Source organism: Anomaloglossus baeobatrachus, chromosome 8 (genome assembly GCF_048569485.1).
Source record: "Anomaloglossus baeobatrachus isolate aAnoBae1 chromosome 8, aAnoBae1.hap1, whole genome shotgun sequence".
Lineage (NCBI taxonomy): Eukaryota > Metazoa > Chordata > Amphibia > Anura > Aromobatidae > Anomaloglossus > Anomaloglossus baeobatrachus.
Window position 1 is genome coordinate 98,545,087 of NC_134360.1, and position 27,072 is coordinate 98,572,158.

Consider the following 27,072-nt stretch of genomic DNA (forward strand, 5'->3'; position numbering starts at 1 on the left):
ATCTGTCCGAAACTGACTCAGATGTTAGTGACTTGATTGCTTCCATTAATTCTGTACTGGATCTCAATCCGCCAGTATCAGAGGAGCAACCCTCTCTGGCAGAAAAGCACCAGTTTACCTCGCCTAAGAGAGCAAAGAGTGTGTTCTTTAACCACTCCAGTTTTCAAGCCGCTGTGACCAAGCCCAGGGCCTGTCCTGACAAACGCTTCCCAAAGCGTGGTTCTGATGACCGTTTTCCCTTTCCACCTGAGGTGGTCAAGGAGTGGGCTCATTCCCCAAAGGTAGACACCCCCCGGTGTCTAGGCTCTCAGCCCGGACCGTTGTGTCGGTGGCTGATGGCACCTCCCTTAAGGATTCCACTGACCGCCAGATTGACCTTCTGGCCAAATCCATATATGAAGTGGCGGGGGCTTCGTTCTCCCCGACTTTTGCAGCAGTGTGGGCTCTCAAAGCCATCTCTGCTTCTCTAGAGGAGATGCATTCCCTCGCCAGGGAATCCATGCCCGAAATGGTTCCCTTAACTTCCCAGGCTTCAGCTTTTTCATCCTATGCTATGTCTGCCATGCTGGAGGCTTCTCACCGCACTGCAGTGGCTTCGGCTAATTCCCTCGCTATCCACAGGATCTTGTGGCTTCGAGAGTGGAAGGCAGATGCTTCTTCAAAGAAGTACCTTGCTGGGCTCCCTTTTGCTGGGTCCCGGCTGTTCGGAGAACAGCTGGATGAAATTAAGGAACCTACTGGCGGGAAGAGTACTTCCATGCCACAAACCAAAACCAGGAAACCTGTCCAGGGTAGGAATCAGTCGAAGTTTCGTTCCTTTCGTTCCTCCAACTGGTCGTCCTCTAAGCCCTCGGCCTCGTCCACTAACTCAGCCAAGGACCAGAAATCCAACTGGCGCCCAAAAGCACGTCCACAAAAGACCGCAGTAGGTGCTGCCGGTAAGGCAGCCTCCTCGTGACTATCTGTCCGCGCCAGCAACGTCCTTAGTCGGTGGCAGGCTCTCCCACTTTGGCGACGCGTGGTTTCAACACGTCTCCGATCAGTGGGTGAGGCATATCATCTCCCACGGCTACAGGATAGAATTCTCTTCCAGCCCGCCAAGCAGATTTTTTCTCTCAACTCCCCCCTGCTCCAAGGCCGCCGCCTTCTCACAGGCCGTGGCATCCTTGCAGGCCAACGGACTAATTGTACCGGTTCCCGCCCGGGAACGGTTCAGAGGTTTCTACTCAAATCTCTTCCTAGTCCCCAAAAGGGACGGTACCTTCCGGCCCATGCTGGATCTCAAGCTTCTCAACAAGCATGTTCAGGTGCGGCACTTTCGCATGGAGTCACTGCGATCAGTCATTGCCTCAATGACCCAAGGGGATTTCCTGGCGTCCATCGACATCAGAGATGCCTATCTGCATGTGCCAATTGCAGTTTCACACCAGCGTTGGCTACGCTTTGCAATCGGAGAAGATCATTTCCAATTCGTGGCTCTCCCCTTCGGGTTGGCCACAGCTCCTCGGGTATTCACCAAGGTCATGGCAGCAGTGATTGCGGTTTTGCACCTACAGGGGTTGGCAGTGATTCCTTACCTGGACGACCTTCTAGTTAAGGCTTCATCCAGCGTGGACTGTCAGCGGAGTGTCTCGCTCACTCTCGCCACTCTAGCCCAATTCGGGTGGCTTGTCAATCTTCCCAAATCCACTCTGACCCAGAGTCTCACGTACCTAGGGATGCAGTTCGAGACTTTGCCGGCACTTGTGAAGTTGCCCTTAGTCAAACAGCAATGCCTCCAACTGGCGGTGCGCTCTCTGCAGAAGCCCCGCCGTTATTCCCTCAGGCGCCTGATGCAGGTGCTGGGTCAGATGGTGGCGTCAATGGAGGCTGTTTCCTTTTGCCCAGTTCCATCTGCGTCCCCTGCAGCTGGACATTCTCCGCTGTTGGGACAAGCGGCCTTCCTCCTTACACAGGTTAGTGGCTCTGTCGCCACAGACCAGGAGCTCTCTTCAGTGGTGGCTTCAGCCCCTCTCCCTGTCCCAGGGGCGCTCCTCCCTGGCTCCGTCCTGGGTGATCCTCACCACGGATGCCAGTCTATCCGGCTGGGGAGCGGTATATCTCCACCACAGAGCTCAGGGCACTTGGACTCCGGCCGAGTCAGCCCTTTCAATCAATGTGCTGGAAACCAGAGCCGTGTTTCTAGCTCTCCTAGCCTTTCACCACCTGTTGGCGGGCAGGCACATTCGAGTCCAATCGGACAACGCGACAGCGGTTGCCTACATCAATCACCAAGGCGGGACATGCAGCCACCTGGCAATGTTGGAGGTACAACGCATCCTTCAATGGGCGGAAGACTCCAGGTCCACCATATCCGCAGTCCACATCCCAGGCGTGGAAAACTGGGAGGCAGATTATCTCAGCCGTCAAACCGTGGACGGTGGCGAGAGGTCCCTGCACCCGGCAGTGTTTCAGTCAATCTGCCGCAAGTGGGGCACTCCGGACGTGGACCTAATGGCATCCCGTCACAACAACAAAGTTCCTGTTTACGTGGCTCGCTCCCACGATCCTCAGGCATTCGCCGCGGACGCTCTGGTTCAAGACTGGTCCCAGTTTCGTCTGTCCTACGTGTTTCCCCCTCTAGCTCTCTTGCCCAGAGTTCTGCGCAAGATCAGATTGGAGGGCCGTCGAGTCATCCTCATTGCACCGGACTGGCCCAGGCGCGCTTGGTATCCAGACCTGCTCAATCTGTCCACAGAGATGCCGTGGCATCTCCCGGACCGTTCAGACCTACTCTCGCAAGGTCCGTTTTTCCGCCTGAATTCTGCGGCTCTCAAATTGACAGCGTGGCTCTTGAGTCCTGGATTTTGACGGCTTCTGGTATTCCTCCTGAAGTCATCTCCACTATGACTCGGGCCCGTAAGTCTTCCTCCGCTAAGATCTATCACAGGACTTGGAAAATTTTCCTGTCCTGGTGTCGCTCTGCCGGCCATCCTCCTTGGCCATTCTCCTTGCCTACTCTTCTGTCTTTTCTACAGTCCGGTCTGCAGCTAGGACTGTCCCTCAACTCTCTCAAGGGACAAGTCTCAGCTCTGTCAGTTCTGTTCCAGCGGCGTCTCGCTCGGCTGGCTCAGGTTCGCACCTTCATGCAAGGCGCGTCTCACATTATTCCGCCTTACCGGCGGCACTTGGATCCCTGGGACCTTAACTTGGTTCTCACGGTTTTGCAGTAATTCCCCTTTGAGCCTCTTAGGGAGGTTTCTTTGTTCCGTCTTTCACAGAAAGTGGCCTTTCTGGTGGCCATAACTTCCCTCAGGAGAGTCTCTGATTTGGCTGCGCTCTCTTCGGAGTCACCTTTTTTGGTTTTTCATCAAGACAAGGTGGTTCTCCGTCCGACTCCGGACTTTCTTCCTAAGGTGGTCTCTCCTTTCCACCTTAACCAGGACATTACCCTACCTTCCTTTTGTCCAGCTCCTGTTCATCGCTTTGAAAAAGCGTTGCATACTCTGGATCTGGTGCGTGCTCTCCGGATCTATGTGTCTCGCACCGCTGTTCTTAGGCAGTGCACCTCTCTTTTTGTGCTAACCACAGGCCGGCGCAAGGGCCTCTCTGCTTCTAAGCCGACCTTAGCCTGTTGGATTAGGTCGACCATTTCGGACGCCTACCAGTGTACTCAGGTGCCTCCCCCGCCGGGGATCAAGGCACACTCAACCAGAGCTGTCGGTGCCTCTTGGGCTTTCAGGCACCAGGCTACGGCTCAGCAGGTCTGTCAGGCTGCCACTTGGACTAGCCTGCATACCTTTTCAAAACACTACCAAGTGCATGCTCCTGCTTCGGCAGATGCGAGCTTGGGCAGACGCATCCTTCAGGCGGCTGTCGCTGTGAAGTTAGGTTCTGCCCACTTCTTAGTTTTCTGTTTATTTCCCACCCATGTACTGCTTTGAGACGTCCCATGGTCTGGGTCTCCCAAAGGAACAATAAAGAAAAAGAGAATTTTGTTTACTTACCGTAAATTCTTTTTCTTATAGTTCCGTTTTGGGTGACACAGCTCCCACCCTGTTGCCTGTTGGCAATTTCTTGTTCCGCGTGTTATCACCGGCTGTTGTCGTTAAGAGTCTCCGGTTGTTCCGGCTTTTGCTCTGTTTTACTTGTGGGTGGCTATTCTCCTTCAGCTTTTGCACTAAACTGGCTGGGTTTGCTCACCAGGGGGTGTATAAGCTCAGAGGGAGGAGCTACACTTTTAAGTGTAGTACTTTGTGTGTCCTCCGGAGGCAGAAGCGAAACACCCTATGGTCTGGGTCTCCCAATATGGAACTATAAGAAAAAGAATTTACGGTAAGTAAACAATTCTTTTTTTTTTTTTTAACAAGAGTAATAGGAAAAAAATCTGCATAAAATTTATTGTGCAATTTTTTCTGAGTATGCTGATACCTTATGTGTGGTGGATATCAACTGTTTGGGTGCAAAGCAGGGCTCGGAAGGGAAAAAGTGCAATTTGACTGAACAATTTGCTGGAATCATTAGCGGACGCTATGTCGCATTTGGAAAGTCCCTAAGGTGCCTAAACAGTGGAGTTCCCCCACACTGACCCTATTCTGGAAACAAGACACCTCAAGGCTTTTATCTAGGTGTACCCTGTTTCCCCGAAAATAAGACACTGTTTTATTTTTTTTTGCCCTGAAAAAAAGCACTATGTCTTATTTTCAGGCGGTGTCTTATTCTCGAGGAGACATGGTTGGGGGTAAGTTTACCCCCCACAAAAAGCAGACCCCCCCCCCCCCCATCCCAGGATCGTCATACTTACCAGCCCAGGGCGTCTGTATGGCTCCCAGATCCTTCTGTGATCTCCCATCAGGTACGCTGCACGCCTCCCCTGCGTCTGGCCGACATCAGATCTTATATATATACACACACACACACACACACACACACACACACACACACACACACACACACCTCCCTGTGATCTCCCCTGCATCTGGCTGACATCAGATCTCACACACACACACATCAGATCTCACACACACACACATCAGATCTCACACACACACACGTCAGATCTCACACACACACACGTCAGATCTCACACACACACACATCAGATCTCACACACACATCAGATCTCACACACACACACACATCAGATCTCACACACACACACACATCAGATCTCACACACACACACACATCAGATCTCACACACACACACACATCAGATCTCACACACACACATCAGATCTCACACACACACACACATCTCTATGATCTCCCTGCAGCTGTGCTCCCCTTCGTCTGGCTGACATCAGATTACACACACACACACTCACACACACACACACACACACTCACACACACACACTCACACACAAACACTCTCACACACCCCACTGTCCCAGCAGCTGTGCTGCACGCCGTGCTCCTCTGCCTCCTGCAGACACTCACAGATCCGATCGCTTACGTTCACACAGTCACACATCTGATCGCATACACTCCCACACACACACCACTTCTCCCTGTGCCCTCCAGTGGGCGGTCCCAGCAGCTGTCCTGTACGCCGTGCTCCTCTGCCGACACTCACAGATCCGATCGCATACACACACACACACACACACACACATCAGAACACACACACACACATCAGAACACACACACACACATCAGAACACACACACACACATCTGAACATACACACACACATCAGAACACACACACACACATCAGAACACACACACAATCAGAACACACACACATTAGACAGCATACACGCACACATCCGATCGCATACATTCACACACACTGACGATATCGCACATACGCGCTCACACACTCACAACATCCGGAGATATCACATGCTTCCGGCCATGTGATCCTCTGGCAGGTCCTGGAAGGTCACTGCACCGCACAGTATCGCCGCCGAGAAGCAAGCGATATCGCCGGATGTTGTTTTGAGTGTGTGGTGCGATCTGATGTGTGTGTGTGAGTGAGCGAGTGTGATCTGATTTTGTGTGTGTGTGGTGTGTGTGTGTGTGTGTGTATGTGTGCGTGCATGCGTGCGTGCGTGTTCCGCCGCTGCAGGACCTTGATGCGCTCACCTGCTCTCGGTCGGCTTCTGGTAAGTATGATCGGGGGTCTTCTTTCTTCTGGGGGTGCCCGCTGCCTATAATGAAGTGTCCTGCAGTGTCTTTAACTCTTTCACCCCTGCATGACACTTCATTATTGACCGCAGCTATGTCTTATTTTCAGGGGATATCTTATATTAAAGCATCCCTGAAAACTCCTGCTATGTCTTATTTTCGGGGGACGTCTTATTTTCGGGGAAACACGGTATATTGAGCATTTTGGATCCACGAATATTTCACAGAATTTGTTCACAAAAATGTTGATTTTCGCATCAAATTTCTCACTTTTTCAAGAGGCAACAACAAAACGTGGACCCTACAGGTTGTTGTCCAATTTCTTGTGAGCGCAGGGATACTCCACATGTAGCCAAAAACCTCTGTTTGGATAAATGGGAGGGCTTTGAATGGAAGGAGCACCATTTGAATTTTGGAAAAGTTGAAATAAATTGCTCGCACCATGTCACATTAGCAGAGCCCCTTGGGTACCTATACATCAGAAACCCCCACAAGTGACCCCAATTTGGACAATGGACCCCCTCAAGGATTTTATTCAGGCGTATAGTAAGCATTTTGAATCCACAGGTACTTCACAAAAACGTTGCTGTAGCAACAATATTCTCACTTTTAGGCTATGTGGCCATGATCCAGCGACATGGCGTCTAATACACAGTGTCAGCCTTCCTGCAGAGATTAGAGTGTTGTCCACGGGAGAACGCAGCTGCCCATGCCCACGGGTTCAGGCTGCTGTGGACTTTAGCTCTATTCTACCTGCAGAGAACACTCTTCACAGCATAAATTGACATGCTGAGGCTCGGGAAGCTGCACCACAGGTCGGTTTATGCTGCGGAGAAAAGCACAGTGGGCATTGGATTTCTAACAATCCTGCTACTGTGCTTCTACTGCACAACGCAGCATTATGGACGCAGGGAAAACACTCTGCGCCAAAAACGCTGCAAACCCTGATTGTGAGCAGACAGCCTAAAATGCTACAATGGATGAATGGATAGATGTCAAACATATATAACGTCCCACCCCCCTGCATATTCTAAGCTGGTGCCCTTTAGTGCCTTTCATGTGGCACTAAAGGATGCCTAGCCTTGTATTTAGCAAAAAAAAACTAAAATAGTTTAAAATAAATGGCATGGGGTGCCCCCTATTTTTGATAGCCAGCTAGGGTAAAGCAGACAGCTGTAGCCTGCAAACCACAGCTGACAGCTTCATCTTGTCTGGTGATAAATTTGGATGGCTCCCCAAGCTGGGTTTTTTGTTTTTTTTTAATTATTTATAAATAAATAATTAAAAAAAAACAAACGGGGGGTCGCCCCAAATTAGATCACCAGCCAAGGTGAAGCTGACAGCTGGGGTCTGGTATTCTTAGGATGGGAAGAGCTATGGTTATTGGACTCTTCCCAGCCTAAAAATAGCAGGCCGCAGCCGCCCCAGAAGTGGCGCATTTATTAGAAGTGCCAATCCTGGCGCTTCGCCCCAACTCATCCTGTTGCCCTGGTGCGGTGGCAAATGGGGTAATAAATGGGGTTGATATCAGATGTGTAATGTCACCTGGCATAAAGCCCAGCAATTAGTGATGTCACGGCGTCTTTGATACCAGACATAACTAATTGACAGTAATAAAAAAAAAAAAATTGACAACAAAAAAAAATTATTTGAAAAAACACTCCCCAACCATTCCCTCTTTCACCAATTTATTAAAAAAAAAATCTGGTCCCTGTAATCCATTTTGGAAGTCCCACAACAATCCTGGACCTTCTAGAATATGGGGGGCACGTTCAGGGAACGTATCCCCCATTTTCTAGGAGTGCAGACCCTCCTTTTGAGGAGAGTGGGTGCAAAGAATCTGCACCCACTCTCCCCGGGTCACAGCTGCAGAATGCGAGCAGCAGCCAGCGTCTCTGAAGGCAGGAAGCTGAGCTGTCAGCTGCTCTCCACATGTGACCGGCGTGCACTGTGAAGGAGGAGGGGGCTGCGGGGGAACAGAGCTGCGACAGGTACGGGGGAACACCGGGGGGGAATAGGGGGTGACCTGGCAGGGCCTGGGGAGGGGTTTTCTGTCGCATGTGTTTTGGCACATGCGACAGAAACCAGAGGAAAACGGTAAATGCAGCCGGTGCGCTGCTGTGTGCGCGGCCATATTGGATTTTGGGAGGGGGTTGTGGGTTGGGGGGGGCACTTTAGCGACACCGGGGGACCGGAGGAGACCAGGGAGGAGATTTATCTCCCATCTGACATGTTTGATCATGCCATATGGGAGATACATCATTTTTTTTACCGGCGCTGCCATTTACTTTAAAGTGATCATCGGTATACGGTGTATACCGGTGATCATATGAGCGGGGACCGGAAAAACCGGCCTGAATCATGATCTCCAGGGTCTCAGCTACCCCCGGTAGCTGAAACCCCAGAGATTTTCTGACTCTAAGGGGCGCTATACCCTTTTTTCCGACCGCCGTAAAAAAGCGGCGGATCGCAAGAAGTACCCTTAATTGCTGCCGTTAAAAGGCGTATCGGCGGTCGTTAAGGGGTTAAAAGGAATGTTACCTTGACTGTTTCCTAATAAGAATCTGTTTTGAATTTTCCAATCATGAATTTGTTTCTCATGATTGCGGACTGCTATTTTGCCACATTGTGGAGTAAATTGCCTTGAAAAGTTGAAAACTGTTGGCGCAACTTGGAGTTGAGCAAAAGTTCGTTAACTTTTGGCATTTTTCCGCCATTTTCACCCAGCTAGGCCAGGATGGGGCAGAGATTTGGGCCTGGCAGGGTGTGCCACCACAACTCTATTTCATGACGTGGTGTGGTGTTCCTTATGCCACAGATTTTACTCTAGTCAGGAAATGTAAGATTTTTGGCATGGCGCACGCCACTCTTCAGACGCTCCAGATTCATGAAGAGACGTTCATGTTTCATGAATCGGGAGCGTCTGACTCCACCAGGCCCCCTGATCACGACAACTGAGAAAATCGCTACTCTAGATGAATCAGGGCCCATTGACTTTGTTCTTACATGCTCTGTAATTTATGGAAAGGTTAGTGTAAAAACAGAAAATTCACTAAAAATATTTAAATGTTCATTTTAATAATGGTGGTGATGATTTAAACAGCAGTGTTATCTTCTGACAAATTCCCTTTTAATATGTGCTTTCATAAAACAAATATTAGATTTTTATTCTTTCTTACATCTTGGCTTTCTGTTAAATTCCCTCAGGTATAATAAAAGGACTTCAGACCACCCCTTCGCACACAACTAACATCTCTCACTCCAGTTTGCCTCACTTGCAACAAGGGTACACAGGTAATGGATATTGTTACAGAACATTATTTGGTCACTTAGATATTGATATTTAGCATCTCAAAGTATTTAAAGCGCTCGTGGACTTAAATGGGTCTTCCACTTTTAGAAAAATGGAACTAACCAAGCATATAGTAGTTTAAAAAAATAAATAAATTATATAGAGATTGATATATAGATATATTTTTATATTATTGAAATGGCTCTAGCTCTGCTCCAGTATCTGTTGTTGCTGTAGCGGTAACATCACTACTACAGCGTGCATCCTCACTGCAACCAGTCACTGAGCTCTGTGGCTCTGCTGTTTCTAATGACACAAACCTGGTTATTACAACTTTTTAGGTGGAAATGTAGTTCCAAATATGACTGATGTTTCTGTATGTGAATAGTGTAGATCGATTCATTAGTCCATGCTGTTTGCACAACGCAGCCGTTCTCACTGACTGAGCAGAGCTATATACGGATTTCCACATTCTCATCAAAAGTAGATTGGCTCTCACCACATAGTATGATAAAATGGCTATTTTATTTTCTTTGCATGGTCGAAAGGTATACAAAAAAACAATGGACAGCAGGTCAGTAGCCTACAACTGTTTCACTCACAAAGTGTCTTTAAGGCTATGTGCGCACTTACCGGATTTTGCCGCGGATTTTCCGCGGATTTGCTGCATGTTTCGCTGCAGAAAATGTTCATAACATCTCTGCAGTGAATCACCAGCAAATCCTATGGAGAAAAAAAATCCTGTGCGCACTGGGCGGAATTTGACAGCTGCATGTTTTGCTGCGGGAATCCCGCAGCAAAAACAAGTGCATGTCACTTCTTTTCCGCACATCGCTGCGGGATTTCACTCCATTGACTCAATGTTAATCATGAAATCCCGCAGGGAATAACGCAGGAAGCAAATTCTGTGCGGTTCACTGCGTTTTCCTGCGTTATTCCCTGCGGTATTTCGCGGTTTACCTCCGGTAATGTGCATCGCTTGTCTGCGGTTTTGCAGGGAAGTGATGTCATTACAGGAAGAGGAAGCCGTTCAGAGAGTAAACACACACAGATCACACACACAGACATCAGACACATAGAACACATAGACACAGACACATAGAACACACATAGAAAGAAAACGGAAATATAGAAAAAAAAGAACGTGGGCTCCGCTGTATTTTTAACTTCCAGCCGAGGTAAGCACACAGCGGCGGCCCGGTATTCTCAGGCTGGGGAGGGAGAGGGGCAGGGATAATGGCCCCTGCCTCACTACCCCTCCGGCAGCCGAGAATATCAGCCGCAGCTGCCCCGGGACTGTCGCATACATTATGCGACAATACCGGCGTGTCCTCGGCTCTTCTTGCCACCGTGTAGCAGTGGTGGCAAGGTAATACAAGGGGTTAATGGTGATGGGGGACCACCGCCATTAACCCCAGGCTTGATCATGGCAGCGTCTATGTGACAGCTGACATGATCAACCCGTAAGTAAAAGTAAATAAAGCACACACACAGAAAAATCCTTTATTTTAAATAAAACCAACAAGCCTCGTTCACCATTTTATTAACCCCCCCAAACAAAGCTCCGACATAATCCACAGCTCCGGCTCCGGCGTCCTGCACTGCTGACATCCAGCCGCGACTGTCACAGACACAGGCTGAATGCAGCAGACAGCAGAGGTAATTACCGGTCATTTCCCACGGCCGGTAATGTGAACTCACTGCCGACCGTGGGAAATGCAGCGATCTGTCCTCTATCTATCCCTCTATCTATCTGTCTGTCTATCTATCTATCCCTCTATCTATTCTTCTGTCTATCTACTATCAGAATTAAATGTCTTTTTTTTTTTCTTCTTCAATGTGCTTTATTGCATTGAATGCAATAAAGCACATCCCAACCCGCACGCGGCAAAACCGCGGCAATACCGCGAATAATACCGCGGTAAAACCGCAGCAAACCGCATGCGGTTTTCGGATGCGGTTTCCGGCGGTTTTTTACCGCGGGTGCGGTAATCTTTGGACATGCGGAATTTTCTCAAGAAAATTCCATTTCCCAGTGCGCACAGAGCCTTAGGGACACAGATTCCTGGGATAATCTGCTGCCACCTGGAGGCTAACACTGATGTTACATAGCAAAGAAATTTGCTCCTCCCCAGCAGACTATACCTCACCTCCTGGAATTGACCTCCTCAGTTTTTTTTCTTCGTCAGTTAGAGGATGGTCTGTTTCAGACCCGTTCAAGATGTTTTGTTAACATTTTGTTTTCTTTTTCAGAGTTCTCTGGGTAACTGTAAACGTGCACTCTGTTTCTCCCACATTGTGACAAGGTGCAGTCTGTACCCTCAGCCTGTATCAAATTGTTTGGTCAGACCTGGGTACCTTTCTGAGGTATGCCGTGAAGGTCTATATGCCAATAGATTCCTGCCTGTTCGCTCCACATAGCGTTTGCGTGCACGGAGCAGATAACGGTGATGCCTTCAGGACAGGTGAGTATAACAGTCTCCTGTTTTTCTTCCTGATCCTTTCCCTGTTCTCTCCTCACACATTTCCTCAGTGTGTCAGAAATAGGGGATGGCGGCGTGTAGATATGTAGTGCAGCCCTGGCTGTGGAGCTGTCAGGAAGTCTGTGAGTAGAGTTACACGATGGCAGTGACTTATCCTGCGGGATGCACAGACTTTGCTCCCGTCCGGGTTGGCTGCATTCGCGCTCTCTTGTGGGGGCATGGTTTCCGACCATCGGGCTCCCTTATGCGTCCAGCCGATCAACGTGGCTGCTGCCTTTGCTGCACCCTTCATCCCGCCCCTTACGGTTCTGGCTCCACTCCTTCCAGCTGAGGCACCATTTTTCAGCACATGTTTCTCTAGTTCCCTGGAATTGCATTAATTCACTTTCGATGCTGCTGTGAAGTCTCCCCCTCTGCGCCAGGCTTGGTTGGTAGATCATGGTCTGAGTAGGACTGTTTCTGCTTGGTGGCTAATACTGCTGCTGGCCAACAGTGTCTCTTCACTGCTCTCCTGTTCCCTCGGTTTTCTGTATGCCTAAGTGTTCGTGCTCACCTGCACTAGTCACTTATGCATGTGATGTTTGTGGTAATAAGTTTTCTTCTGGCCATTCTGAACCCTATTGTGCTGCCTGTACTCCCACTTCACACACCCCCCCCCCCTCCTTGCAGATGCCTGCCTTGGTGACCACAATATTGTCAGAAGAGAGTATGTCTTCCCTCTTTTGGCTATTACTGGGCTACTCAGGCTATTACTGAACTAACCAAGGCATCTAAGACCTTGGATGGTGCTGTGTATAATCTTCCTGTGACTTCCGCCACTCTGGGTGCTCTGGCCGACACTCGTAGCGAGTCAAACTCTCATGTGACTGCTTATTAATATCACAGGCCTCAGCTATGTTCTAAACACCCTTGTGTATCTTCTCCATACAGATCTTTATCTCTGGAAGAGCGACCTTAGGCCTTTCGACCTCTGCAGGGACTACATTCTCTGGAGCGCTCTTACTGTAGCTCTAGTGCAGAGATGGTGCTAGACCTGTATCAAATGGGAAAGTTGAGGGAACTGGTTGAGAGTCTTAATTACTGTTTTTGATTCTTCCCTAGCAGTCAGACCAGTAGATCTCTGTCCACCTAATGAAGCAAGTCTCTTCAGCAGAGGAACGCTGGTGCTGAAATCCTTTTGCGGACTATATAATTATAATTTTATAATTTTATTCATTTATATAGATTGGTGAGTTTACGGAAGTACAGTATTACAGAACTCCTGGGAGGACCCAGACAAATTTTATAGGATTGTCCCCATCCTATAGGACTGTCCCCTTCCTATAGGACTGTCCCCATATCCTATAGGACTGTCCCCATATCCTATAGGACTGTCCCCATATCCTATAGGACTGTCCCCATATCCTATAGGACTGTCCCCATATCCTATAGGACTGTCCCCATATCCTATAGGACTGTCCCCATATCCTATAGGACTGTCCCCATATCCTATAGGACTGTCCCCATATCCTATAGGACTGTCCCCATATCCTATAGGACTGTCCCCATATCCTATAGGACTGTCCCCATATCCTATAGGACTGTCCCCATATCCTATAGGACTGTCCCCATATCCTATAGGACTGTCCCCATATCCTGTAGGACTGTCCCCATATCCTGTAGGACTGTCCCCATATCCTGTAGGACTGTCCCCACATCCTGTAGGACTGTCCCCACATCCTGTAGGACTTTCCCCACATCCTGTAGGACTGTCCCCACATCCTGTAGGACTGTCCCCACATCCTGTAGGACTGTCCCCACATCCTGTAGGACTGTCCCCACATCCTGTAGGACTGTCCCCACATCCTGTAGGACTGTCCCCACATCCTGTAGGACTGTCCCCACATCCTGTAGGACTGTCCCCACATCCTGTAGGACTGTCCCCACATCCTGTAGGACTGTCCCCACATCCTGTAGGACTGTCCCCACATCCTGTAGGACTGTCCCCACATCCTGTAGGACTGTCCCCACATCCTGTAGGACTGTCCCCACATCCTGTAGGACTGTCCCCACATCCTGTAGGACTGTCCCCACATCCTGTAGGACTGTCCCCACATCCTGTAGGACTGTCCCCACATCCTGTAGGACTGTCCCCACATCCTGTAGGACTGTCCCCACATCCTGTAGGACTGTCCCCACATCCTGTAGGACTGTCCCCACATCCTGTAGGACTGTCCCCACATCCTGTAGGACTGTCCCCACATCCTGTAGGACTGTCCCCACATCCTGTAGGACTGTCCCCACATCCTGTAGGACTGTCCCCACATCCTGTAGGACTGTCCCCACATCCTGTAGGACTGTCCCCACATCCTGTAGGACTGTCCCAATTTCTTTATCGCTTCATTGGGGGACACAGGAAACCATGGGTGTATGCTGCTGGGACTAGGAGGTGACACTATGCAAATAAGAAAAATGGCTCCTCCCCCACAGTATACACCCACTGACCGGAGCTGAGGAGATCAGTTTTTGCTTAGTGTCCGAGGAGGTTGGACACGCAGGGGCTGCTCTCAGCCCTTCAGGTTTGTATTGTTGTGTTTTATTAATGTTTTTCCCTTTGTTTTTCAGACACAGCTCGTCGGGCGACAGGGTGTAATCGCTCACCCTGCTCTCCCACATAGAGACCGGTCGCACAGAAGTAGGGTCCGTCCGCCACTTCCGTTGTCTTCCGTGTCTGTCTGGCAGGACCCTACCCCCCTAACACTCTCAAGACTGTTTGGGGGGCATCCGCACAGAGGGACAGGCGGATGGTCCTTGCCCCCCTCCCCAAACTCTCTCGCTCCCGAGCCCGATTGTGGGGTAGGAGGACGAAGACCGTACCCAGGATGGAGAGGTACCCTTCTGGTCTCCCCTAGACTATGCCCGGGATGACCGTCGAGATGTCTTCGCTCGCCTTCCAGGATGGATCCAGGATCACCTCAAGACAAGCCAGGAACTCAGATAAGTAATCCAATCCCCCCCCTTCTTCCCCGTCCCGGGTTATGGGGAGGGATCCCGGGTATAGAAGCCCACAGTCTTCCACCTGGGTCAGGGGTCCCCTTATCCCCCCTAGAACCCCTCACCTTAGTCTCCGGCGGCCTGCCCTTAGAAAATTAGCCCCCGGTTCCTTTGCGGCCCGGCGTTCCCTCCGGCGGCCTGCCCTTAGAAATTTAGCCCCGGCTCCACTGCGGCCCGGCGGTCTGCCCTTAGAAATTTAACCCCCGGTTCCACTGCGACCCGGCGTCCCCTCCGGCGGCCTACTTTTAAAATTTAGGCCCCGGCTCCATTGCGGCCCAGTGTCTTCCCCCGCGGCCTACCCTTAAAACCTAGGCCCCGGCTCCCTGCGGCCCGGCGTCCTCTGCGGCCCGGCGTCTCCTCCAGCGGCCTACCTTAAAAATTTTGTCCCCGGCTTCATTGCGGCCCTCTGCATTCGCGCGCTCGCATGACCACGCCCCCAGCCGGGAATTCAGCCCGCGCGCGCGGGCTTTTCAAATTCTTCTGGCTCCCCTGTGCAACCGCCGCCGCTCCCCTCCCTCCTGGCGCCTGACGTCACTTCCCGGCGCCGAGTCTCCCGGGGAACGCTGCTCCGGCCCGCACTTCCAGCCTCCCGGCTCGGTAAGTAACCCCACTGCCGCACCTTCAGCGCCCCCCGCAGACAGCCAGTGCGAACCAGGGCCCCCGCAGTCAGCGCTCCAGGCGGCCCAGCACCACTCGCCTCAGACTCCCGGTCTCTGCAAGATTGCAAAAAAAAAAAAAAAAAAAAAAAAGACCTCAAGGATACCGCAAAACCGGCTCTCTTGTCATTACTCCAGGAGCACCTACCCCCGGATTCCTGGTGCAGTTCACTTGCAGTGAGCTGTCCCCCCTCTAACATACAGCGCATGGTTAGAGAGCGGCTTCAGTCTGGGAATGTTAACAGCCCCCCCCCCCCCCTCTACAGGTGCAAGGTGTCAATCTCCTACACGCACTCCATTTCCTGGGGTATTCCAGCGTACTGGGGCCCTATCCACTTCCACCGTCTGTGTTTTCTTGTGCTCCTGCCTATTTTCCTGTCCCACTACCTAGTGTGTCAGCGTTCCTCACGTAGGGTCACTATTCGTGGGTTAATGTTCCTCATGTCCTATCTGCGGTCATATACCCGCCTATCACAGGGTCATTGACCCGTCCACTGTTTTCAACCTCAGCCTGTTCACTATCTAGTGTGCCAGTGTCTCCATTTACCTGTCTACTATACAGTGTGCCAGTAGTACCATGTGTCTGTCCACTACCCAGTGTGCCAGTGTTTCGCTTGCAATGGTCTACACGTGTGTGCCCGTGGCCTTCACCTGTGTGCCAGTGTCTTCTGTGTACCAGCGTCTTCCTCCCGCTTGTCCACTATCCAGTGTGTCAGCGTCTCTATGCACTGGCCTACATCTCCGCGCCAGCGTTCTCCTGTCCCTGTCCACTGTGTCAGTGTCTGTGTTCCCCAATAACCAGGTGACAGTCTCTGTGCCATGCCTGTCTGCCCCAATACACAGATGTCTTCGGGAGCCTGCCCGCTATTCAGTTGGCCGGCGTTATTACGCGCATTTGTTTACTCTGGTGTACCAGTGTCCTCTCAAGCCGGCTCTCTATTCAGTGCGCCAGTGTTTCTTTACGCACCTGTTTACACCACCGTACCAGTGCTGTGTGAACCCACCCACGGTTTGGAGGGTCGGGTCTCTAATCGCACCTGTCTGTTTCTGCAGAAAAAAGGAATTTTGTGTATATAGACCTTTTCATGCAGCATCCAGATTGACAGTTCCACAAATCTGTCCACTTGCTTGTGTGCCAATGTATCCATATAGAAATATGTCGGTACACCTTCCAGGGTGCCAGTACCCTCTCTCCAGAGTGTCTCTATGTACCTACCCACCATCCGGTGTGCTAGTGTTTCTTGAATGAGCCCCTATCTCATGTACCTGTTGGCTATATGCACCTGTATACTACAGCGTGACAAGGATTTGATGAGCCGCGTCAGCATTCACTCTCCAGTGTATCTCTACGCACCTACCCACCATGCGGTGTGCTACAGGTTTCTTGTATGTGACCTCTATCTTGTGTGTCAGCATTTCTATATGCACCTGTATACTACAGCGTGACAGTGATTTGATGAGCCTGTCCATTAGCGTTTGGGCCAGCACTTCTCCGCACCAGAGGCCAGATACAGCAACTGGCTTAAGTGTTTTGTTCAGCTTTTCCGCTCATCTCTGACCAAGGCGAGAACTCCATCCATCTCTGCCCCATGAGGCGGCACGGGATCAGCTGTCACGTTCAGTGCCAGTACTCCTGATCGATGATCCTGCCTGCTACCCAAGGGGCTAGCGTTTATCCACACCAGAGGCTGGTTACCGTCACAGGTATGTGTTTTCTCTACTCTCGACCCAGTGAGTCGAACAGACTGAGTCACCTAGTGGGTCAGCTATCTCCGACTGAAGCGAGGACTGGGTCTGCAGGGACCCCATGATGCGCCACGGTTGCAACTGTCAATAGGTTGCTTCCCAGTGACCCAGGACTCTCTCCTACTTCAAACCATCCAGTCAGGTGACCGGGAGGTAAGCCAGGGTCCTCTGGACCAGTTCATTGTCCTTCCTTCCTGCACCAGCTATTTACTCACTTCCCAGTGATCTGCATCCATACGTCTGGAGTAACCTTCAGGAAAGGCTACACGCGACCATTTACCTGGAGGGTCGTGTGCTTCACTCCCGGCAGCAAGCACGGACCCCATGACGCGGCTCAGCAGCAGCTCTCTTCTGGTCACTTCCCAGTGACTCGAGACTTTCTCCTACCTCGCACATGCATATAAGGTAGCCACAAGCTAAGGCTTCTGCTCCCTTGACCATACGTTGGCTCTGTCGTTTCTTGAAACAGCAGTCTTTTTGGTTTCCAAAAGAGGTAAGCAGGGTACAACTCTGTCGGCTAACCAGTATGTTGTCCGTTTTTACTTCCTGCCACCCTCCTCGGGTGGTTCATAGTAGTTTTTAGTATCCGCCTTTTTTCTGGCTTAGACCAGCCTTGGCTGCGCCCTCCACTAGGGTCCCGGCCAGGTACTGTACATATCCAAATCCATAGGTCGTTACTTACGTTCTCTCTCTTTCAGATAGTTCAGATTCTTCAGTCCCTTCTCAGTCAACAGATGAAGTTAAGAACCAGACACAGGAGCGTCCAATCATCGATTCCACGGAGGACCAGTCTCCTCAAGGGACTTCTAGTATCCTGATGGCCCAGTCTTGGGCTCACTCTTCTGGACAGGTTGTAGGTTCCAATGTTTGTCTTCTGTCCTCTTTCCGCAACAGAATTCTCCAGGGAGCCCTGATTACTCAGACCACTTGGTGTTTCCACACAAACACTCGGCACTACAGCGAGTGGTCTTCGCCAACACCTAGACATGACCTGATTCAGTTTCAGGCCAAGAGGGGTCTTCTTTTCCTCTGCCCCCGGGTCTGCCTCACTTCCCTCGTAGCCTTCTAGATGGCTCTTGGAGATATGCTAGATCTCTCTGTAGTCTCCGCCATACCAGATTCCACGTCTGCTTTCCACCGCTTGGTCTTAGCCGCTTGTGCATCCCTGCACTTTCCAAGCAGAGTTCCTACCAGACCATTTAGACTCACATATTCTCGCTCATTTCCTTCCACTCGTCGTCACTTCTAGTTATGACGTGATGCCGCGTTTTAGAATGATATTAAGAATGTTTTATTCTTTCTCCAGTCATTCTCCCATCATCCTCGCTAACTCCCAGGAACAGGCGTCCCTCCCCTGGTCGGCTAGCGCTTAAGCCAACGACTTAGTCCGAGCCTTTCTTGAGGTCCCCCTCAAAAGGGGCCTTCCTTCTCCCACTCCAGGTCATACATCCCAGGTCTTGTGCCTTTTTGTCTTTCTCAGGAGCCCTCCCCCATGGGGGGTTCTTCTACCCATGATTCACTGCAATGATTACCCGGTACCCGACTACAGAGTACGAGTTTCTCCCAGTCACGTTACTGTAGATGCTCGGATTCCCTTCTCCTGTCGGCCTCGTCACTGCGGAAATCGGGCCTGGGAATTCCTTTGACTCCTTAACCTTGTCATTTTTATCCGGACCTCACAGGTTCTCTGAACCCCTTCCATACACAGGAAAATTATCTCCCGTATTATTTTCCCGCCCGCAGGCTGTTTATTCCACTAGGGTCTCATCACGTCCTTGGGTGCTGTGAAACAAACGGGCCAAGTGCCCCTAGAGCGGAATTCCCTTACACGCTTCTCGAGTATCCAGACTCCCTTGCAACCTTTTAGGTAGTCGTTTTCCCTTTTAGTCATTCTGCGGCTATAAGGGGCCAAGGCTCCTTCGGCCTCCACCTTCTGGCTCCTACCTCTACCGGGTGCCCTAGTTTTCGCTCATTCTTACAGTCTCAAACGTAGTACCAGGGTCTGTCGGGCCCGACCTATTGCTGTCGGTCGCTTTAGATCCTTACCCTTCTTAGGTACAGACCTCAGAGGATGTAGTGTCTCCCTGATCATCCTATTCCCTAGCACACGCATTTTACACTAGTTCTTAGTACTCCCTAGTACTCTAACTCTTTCTCCTATACTTCGGCCCCTGGCCGGGTAGCGTTTCCTTACGGGGTCTAGGACCCCGGAACCTGGTCAAGGAATCTTGTCTCTGCTAGCCCTGTTTTCGGGTTTTTCTCTTCCCACCCTTGGGGACTGCTTTAGGACGTCCCATGGTTTCCTGTGTCCCCCAATGAAGCGATAAAGAAAAGTAGATTTTGGGTACTCACCGTAAAATCTCTTTCTTGGAGCCTTCATTGGGGGACACAGCACCCGCCCTTTTCTAAGACTTCAATGGTTCCGGAATGTTATAGATTTCAAGCTTCTCCTCGTACTGCTTTTACACAAACTGATCTCCTCAGCTCCGGTCAGAGGGTGTATACTGTGGGGGAGGAGCCATTTTTCTTATTTGCATAGTGTCACCTCCTAGTCCCAGCAGCATATCCCCATGGTTTCCTGTGTCCCCCAATGAAGGCTCCAAGAATGAGATTTTACGGTGAGTACCCAAAATCTACTTATCCTATAGGACTGTCCCCATATCCTATAGGACTGTCCCCATATCCTATAGGACTGTCCCCATATCCTATAGGACTGTCCCACCATCCTATAGGACTGTCTCACCATCCTATAGGACTGTCCCACCATCCTATAGGACTGTCCCACCATCCTATAGGACTGTCCCACCATCCTATAGGACTGTCCCACCATCCTATAGGACTGTCCCACCATCCTATAGGACTGTCCCACCATCCTATAGGACTGTCCCACCATCCTATAGGACTGTCCCACCATCCTATAGGACTGTCTCACCATCCTATAGGACTGTCTCACCATCCTATAGGACTGTCTCACCATCCTATAGGACTGTCTCACCATCCTATAGGACTGTTTCACCATCCTATAGGACTGTCCCCATATCATATACGACTGTCCCCATATCCTATAGGACTGTCCCCATATCCTATAGGACTGTCCCCATATCCTGTAGGACTGTCCCCATATCCTGTAGGACTGTCCCCATATCCTGTAGGACTGTCCCCATATCCTGTAGGACTGTCCCCATATCCTATAGCACTGTCCCCATATCCTATAGGACTGTCCCCATATCCTATAGCACTGTCCCCATATCCTATAGGACTGTCCCCATATCCTATAGGACTGTCCCCATATCCTATAGGACTGTCCCCATATCCTATAGGACTGTCCCCATATCCTATAGGACTGTCCCCATATCCTATAGGACTGTCCCCATATCCTATAGGACTGTCCCCATATCCTATAGGACTGTCCCCATATCCTATAGGACTGTCCCCATATCCTATAGGACTGTCCCCATATCCTATAGGACTGTCCCCATATCCTATAGGACTGTCCCCATATCCTATAGGACTGTCCCCATATCCTATAGGACTGTCCCCATATCCTATAGGACTGTCCCCATATCCTATAGGACTGTCCCCATATCCTATAGGACTGTCCCCATATCCTATAGGACTGTCTCACCATCCTATAGGACTGTCTCACCATCCTATAGGACTGTCTCACCATCCTATAGGACTGTCTCACCATCCTATAGGACTGTCTCACCATCCTATAGGACTGAGGCAGCGGCTAAAAGGGGGCAGTGGCTATAACTTACCGATCGCTCTCCTCAGCTTCCACAAACGCCGGACTCGCAGCCTCCGCAGGACTCCTCTGCCGACGCCTCAGATGCTGCCGCCGCAGCTTCAGGTCCTGCAGGGTCCTGCGACCCACCCCCTCCTGACTGGTTGGCGTCCCTGTCAGTTCATAGATTCCCTCTCTGAGGCTTCTCGGACCATCACGCAAGCGCTGCGCCTTTTGCAGACGCTCGGCCGTACCTCATCAGGCCTACCGCAATCTCCTCAGTAAGAGGTGAGCTCTGTCCCCAGGACCTAATCTACTGCTCAGAAGCGGACTTGCCAGGTCTCGTCTTCAGCGTCCTCCCAGGCTTCACCCTCATCCCCAGGTCCAGACTACCACTACTCCGGGGAGTCCTCCGACCTCTCTGGTGATGATTCAGATGCGACACCCCTGCTGGGTTCTGAGCAGACGGCTGATGTTCTGCGCATACTGAATAGCCTGGTTGAAGCGGTGAATCAGACCGTAAAGGTACAGGTGGACCCCGTACCCTCTCAGAGCACTCAGGTCTCTTTTAAGCGGACTAAGCGGGCCCATAACGCATTCAGTGGGCATCCAGAGTTCGCTGAGTTGCTGCGCACTCACAGGCAACAACCAGACAGGACATTTACCAGCGGTAAGTCCATTAATTTACATTATCCCTTCCCTGAAGGCCTCCGAAAAGAATGGGCAGGCTCCCCCGTGGTCGACCCTCCAGTGTCCCGTCTGTCTTCTCACACAGTCCTGCCTCTCCCTAACGGTACGTCTCTCAAGGACTCCAAGGACCCCTATCATTGACAGGTTGGCCCGTTCTGCTTTCGAGGCAGCGGGCGCATCCCTGTCCCCGGTCTTTATCTCGGTCTGGGTTGCAAAGGCGCTGATGTCCTGGGCGGACACTCTACGTAGCGGTCTCCGTACTATCTCTGCCTATCCGGAACAGGTGGACATCTCTTCGCAGATTACACTCGCCGGTGAGTACCTTCTCAACGCAGCCCTGGCGTCTTCCAATTGCGCGGCCCAGGCCTCTAGCAACAGTGTGGCCATCCGCCGAGCCCTCTGGCTCAGGACATGGAATGCGGATGCGGCCTCTAAAAAGTCGCTAAGTTCCCTGCCATTCTTAGGGGAACGTCTTTTTGGAGATAGGCTAGACCAGTTGATCTCCAAGGTTACGGGAGGGAAGAGTACATCTCTCCCTCAATTTCGGCCCAAACGCGTCCAGAATCGACGTCCCACCGCTCGGTTCCAGTCCTTTCGCAACTTCACCTCCCCACCTCAACCTCGGAAGTCTCGCTCCCCTCTGAGGGACAGGAAAGCCCCGTCATTCAAGACCAATCCCTCCTGGCGTTCGTGTCCCCGCCATTCCACGAAGGCCGTCCCCAGGTACCAACGACTCTCCTCCAGGTGACTCGCGGTCTGCGCGCAGCAGTGCCAGACTCGTGGGGGGACGCCTGTCTCTGTTCCAGCACGTCTGGCTCCCCTTAACCGCGGATGCCTGGGTCAGAGAAATCATTGTCTCAGGCTACAAAATCGAGTTCGTTTCAAGGCCACCGAGACGTTTTTCCCAATCTCGCCCTCCCGAGTCTCCCGCGCGTTCTTTCTCTCAATAGAGTCTCTCCTTCAAGCCGGACTCGTGGTACCAGTCCCTACTTCAGAACGCTTCAGGGGGTTTTATTCCAACCTTTTTGTGGTCCCCAAGAAGGATTGCTCAGTCCGCCCCGTCCTCGACCTGAAGCTTCTCAACAGATCGGTGAGGCCTCGAGCATTTCGCATGGAGCGTCTCCGCTCTGTGATCGCGTCCATAGAGGTTGGCGAATTTGGCGTCGCTGGACATTCACGACGCCTATCTTCACGTCCCGATACCTCAATCCCACCAACGGTTCCTTTGCTTTGCGATAGCAGAGGACCACTTCCAATTCACGGCTCTTCCCTTCAGCCTCGCATCTGGCCCCAGGGTCTTCACAAAGGTCATGGTGGCGGCCATGTCCGTCCTACATTCCAGAGGTGTTATGGTCATTCCGTACTTGGACGACATGTTGGTCAAAGGTTCTTCCTTCGAGGACTGTCTGCTTTGGGGTTCAAATCACTATCGACACCCTTTCGCGACTGGGATGGCTGATCAATCGGAAGAAGTACTCTCTGACCCCGGCCCGGCGGATCACCTTTTTAGGCATGGTATTCGATATCATACAGGGTCGGGTATTCCTCACAAGACAAGATCTCTTCCCTGATCCGAGGCCTCCATACTCTCTGCCATCTGCGCCCGGTTTCCATCAGGGTCGGTATGCGAGTCCTCGGTCAGATGGTGGTACCCTTTGCCCAGTTTCATCTGTGGCCTCTTCAGCTGGCCTTGCTGAAGTGGGACAGATCTCCCCTTTCTCTGGACCGCAGATTCCATCTATCGCCGGAAACCCGCCACTCACTTCGTTGGTGGACCAGTCTTCGCAACCTCGCGCTAGGCAGGTCCTTCCTTCCGATCCACTGGAGGATAGTGACCACCAACGCCAGTATCCAAGGCTGGGGTGCAGTATTCCAGCATCACACAGCACAAGGCCGATGGATGCCTCGAGAGAGTTGTCTCCCGATCAACATTCTAGAGATCAGAGCCATCCGGCTGGCCTTGCAACGGTTTCAGCACCTGGTACAGGGTTGCCCAGTCAGGATCCAGTTGGACAACGCCACGGTGGTGGCGTACATCAACCACCAGGGAGGCACAAGGAGTGTCATGGCAATGAGAGAAGTCAAGAGGATCTTGCACTGGGCCGAGTCTCATCACTCTCTGATCTCGGCAGTACACATCTCCGGCGTGGACAATTGGGCGGCCGACTTCCTCAGCAGGGAAGGCCTCGCGACAGATGGGGGACTCCGGATGTGGACCTAATGGCCTCCCAATTCAACCAGTCAGGTTCCACGGTTCATCGCACGCTACCGCGACCACCTGGCGCTAGGGGTCGACGCCCTCACCCTGTCGTGGAGCCAGTTCAGGCTCCCGTACATCTTCCCCTGATCCCGAGGGTTCTCAAGAAGATTAAGGCAAAAGGAATCCCAGTCATTCTGGTGGCTCTAGAGTGGCCCAGGCGAGCATGGTTCGCGGAACTCACTCTACTCCTCGCAGACACCGCGTGGCGCCTTCCAGACCGCCCAGCTCTTCTGTGGCAGGGTCCTCTCTTCCACCAGAACTCAGAGGTCCTAAATTTGACGGCCTGGCTATTGAATCCTGGGTACTAGCTCAGGCAGGCTTTTCAACAAGGGTGATACAGACAATGATTAGAGCTAGGAAGCCATCTTCTTCAAGGATATACTACCGCACGTGGAGAGTCTTCCTCCGGTGGTGTGAGGAACAAAGCATCTCTTCTCCTCTCTCCTTTTCTCTTCCTTCTTGGCATTTTTGCAGTCAGGTCTGGATGCGGGTCTCTCGCTTGCCACGCTTAAGGGCCAAGTGTCTGCTCTGTCAATCCTGTTTCAGAGGCCGCTCGCTTCTCGCCCACAGATTAAAACCTTCATCCAGGGAGTTGCCCATCTTGCTCCGCCGTATCGTCATCCACTCGAACCGTGGGACCTTAATCTAGTGCTGCTTCAAGGTCCTCCTTTTGAACCTTTACGAGATTCTTCCCTTTCTCATCTGTCTTGGAAAGTGGTGTTCCTCGTTGCCATTACTTCGATACGAAGAACGTCAGAGCTGGCAGCGCTCTCTTGTCGTTCTCCCTTTTTGGTCTTCCACCAAGACAAGGCAGTACTCCAGCCGGACCCCTCTTTTCTGCTTTTAAGTCCGCCTCCGGCTCGGGGTGTATACTGCTAGGGAGGAGCTAACTTTTTTGTCTACTTAGTGTCAGCCTCCTAGTGACAGCAGCATAACCCATGGTTCTGTGTCCCCCCAATGAAGACTCAGAGAGAGATTTTACGGTGAGTACACAAAAATCCTTCTTTTCTCAAGTTCCACCTGACTGCCGGTCAGGTTTCCGGGGACCGCACCCTCATTCAACAGTCTGGTGAGCTGTTAACATCTTCACGTTTGTGTTTTTGGAACAAAGCTATATAAGATTATTGCTGATGTTACGGGTGGTAGGAGTACTCTCCTGCTTCAAGAAAGGGCCAGCCGTCCGCTTAGTAAGAGCGGAGCTTTGCAGCTCTGTCACTTTCGATAATTCCCAGCTCCAGAGTATCCACTTGTCAGCGCAGACCCCTGCTTTGCTTGGAACTAGTGACCCACAGTCAAGCCTTCTGGCCTTCAAGGCAAAGAGGATTTGAAGCATGACTGGCAGCCCCCACTCGGGGGTCTTTCCTGGATGGGTGGTCGCTGCCTTTTATTCAAGAAGCATGGTTGAGGGTGGTCAGCAATCTTTGGGTTAGAAAAGTCATTTCTTCAGGCTACAAGATGATTCTTGTCTATTCAGTGAGACTGAATTTTCTGGTCCCGTTTCCCAGCGCAAGAGCTGGTTTCAGTCAGGCTTTCTCTTACCTTCTTCAAGCGGCTGTGATTGTAAGGGTTCGTGGGTTTCTATGAAGGGTAGCTCAGTGTAGCCCATTGTTCATCTAAGGTGTCTGAAAAGGTGGGCGCATGTAAAGCGCTTCAAGATGGGGTCACTCCACTCTGTCATGGATCCATGGAAACCGGCGAGTTTCTGTCATCAAAAGATATTCAGGACGCTTACTTGTATATGCCGATATTTCTGGCTCACCAGCGTCACCTACGGTTTGTAATCAATCAGGATCATTCAGTTCTCCACCCTATCTTTTGAGTTTGTGCCTCAGCTCAGCGTATTTGCTAACATTTTGCCACTGATTATGATGCTCCTCCGTTCCAGGGGTATAAAGGTCGTACCCTATCTGAATGACATTCTTGTCAAAGCTCCCACCCAATCTCAAAATTTAGCGAGCTTGCAGATTGTTTTACACACTCTGAACCAATTCTGGTGGAGTGTCAATCGAATGAAATCCACACTTATTCCCACTCAGGAACTTCTCTTTCTGGGGATGATTTTCCACACAGCTCAGGGCTCTGTCTTTCTTCCAGAGGTGGAAAAGAGGGTGGTTTTGCAGTTGTCCATCAGGACTGTCATCCATGCAAGCATTCCCTCCCGTTTTGCATGAGGGTTTTAGGTCTGATGGTGGTAACTTTCAAAACGGTCCCATTCGGTCAGTTCCATTCAAGACAATTGCAGAACCCACTTAGTGCATTGGAAAAGGTCGCTACGGTCCCTGGATGGGCCTATTCGCCCTCCACTTGAATGTAATCAGTCCCTTAGGTAGTGGTTGACTCCCCCCTCATTTGTGCTTGGGTTGTTCCTTTTGCCCCAGTTCAGTTGCAGATTCTGTCCATGGATGCCAGCCTCTCCGGATGGGGGGCAGTTTTTTGCTGCTTTCCAGCATAAGGAACGTGGAACTGTCAGGAGAAGCATCTCTCAATCATCGTTCTAGAGCTCAGGGTGATCCATTAAGCTGCTTTTTATTGGCAGCATCTACTACTTCACGGAATACCAGGAAGGATTCAGACAGACAATGCCACGGCTATAGCTTACACTGTGTGCAGAATTATTAGGCAAGTTGTATTTTAGAGGATTTTTTTTATTATAGATCAACAACTATGTTCTCAATCAACCCAAAAGACTCATATCAAAGCTTAATATTTTTGGAAGTTGGAGTGTTTTTTTTTTTTAGATTAGGCTATTTTAGGAGGATATCTGTTTGTGCAGGTAACTGTTACTGTGCAGAATTATTAGGCAACTTAATAAAAACCAAATATATTCCCATCTCACTTGTTTTATTTTCTGTGTGCTGTGGAGTAGTTGAAAGCATGTGATGGAGCATTGTCCTGCATGAAAATAATGTTTTTCTTGAATGATACCAACTTCTTCCTGTACCACTGCTTGAAGAAGTTGTCTTCCAGAAACTGGCAGTAGGTTTGGGAGTTGAGCTTCACTCCATCCTCAAGCTGAAAAGGTCCCACAAGTTCATCTTTGATGATACCAGCACATACCAGTACCCCACCTCC

The 27,072-nt window shown here is 50.9% G+C and overlaps 1 protein-coding gene across 2 annotated transcripts in view; it reads left to right on the plus strand.

Annotated features, from left to right (window-relative positions):
• The window catches only part of UBN2 (ubinuclein 2), a 228,306-nt gene that overhangs the window by 197,406 nt on the left and 3,828 nt on the right, over window positions 1-27,072 (plus strand). For both annotated transcript variants that reach the window (XM_075321912.1, XM_075321913.1), the window contains one exon: window positions 9,321-9,407. In XM_075321912.1, coding sequence (XP_075178027.1) covers window positions 9,321-9,407 — 87 coding nt within the window. The remainder of the gene's footprint in view (window positions 1-9,320; window positions 9,408-27,072) is intronic.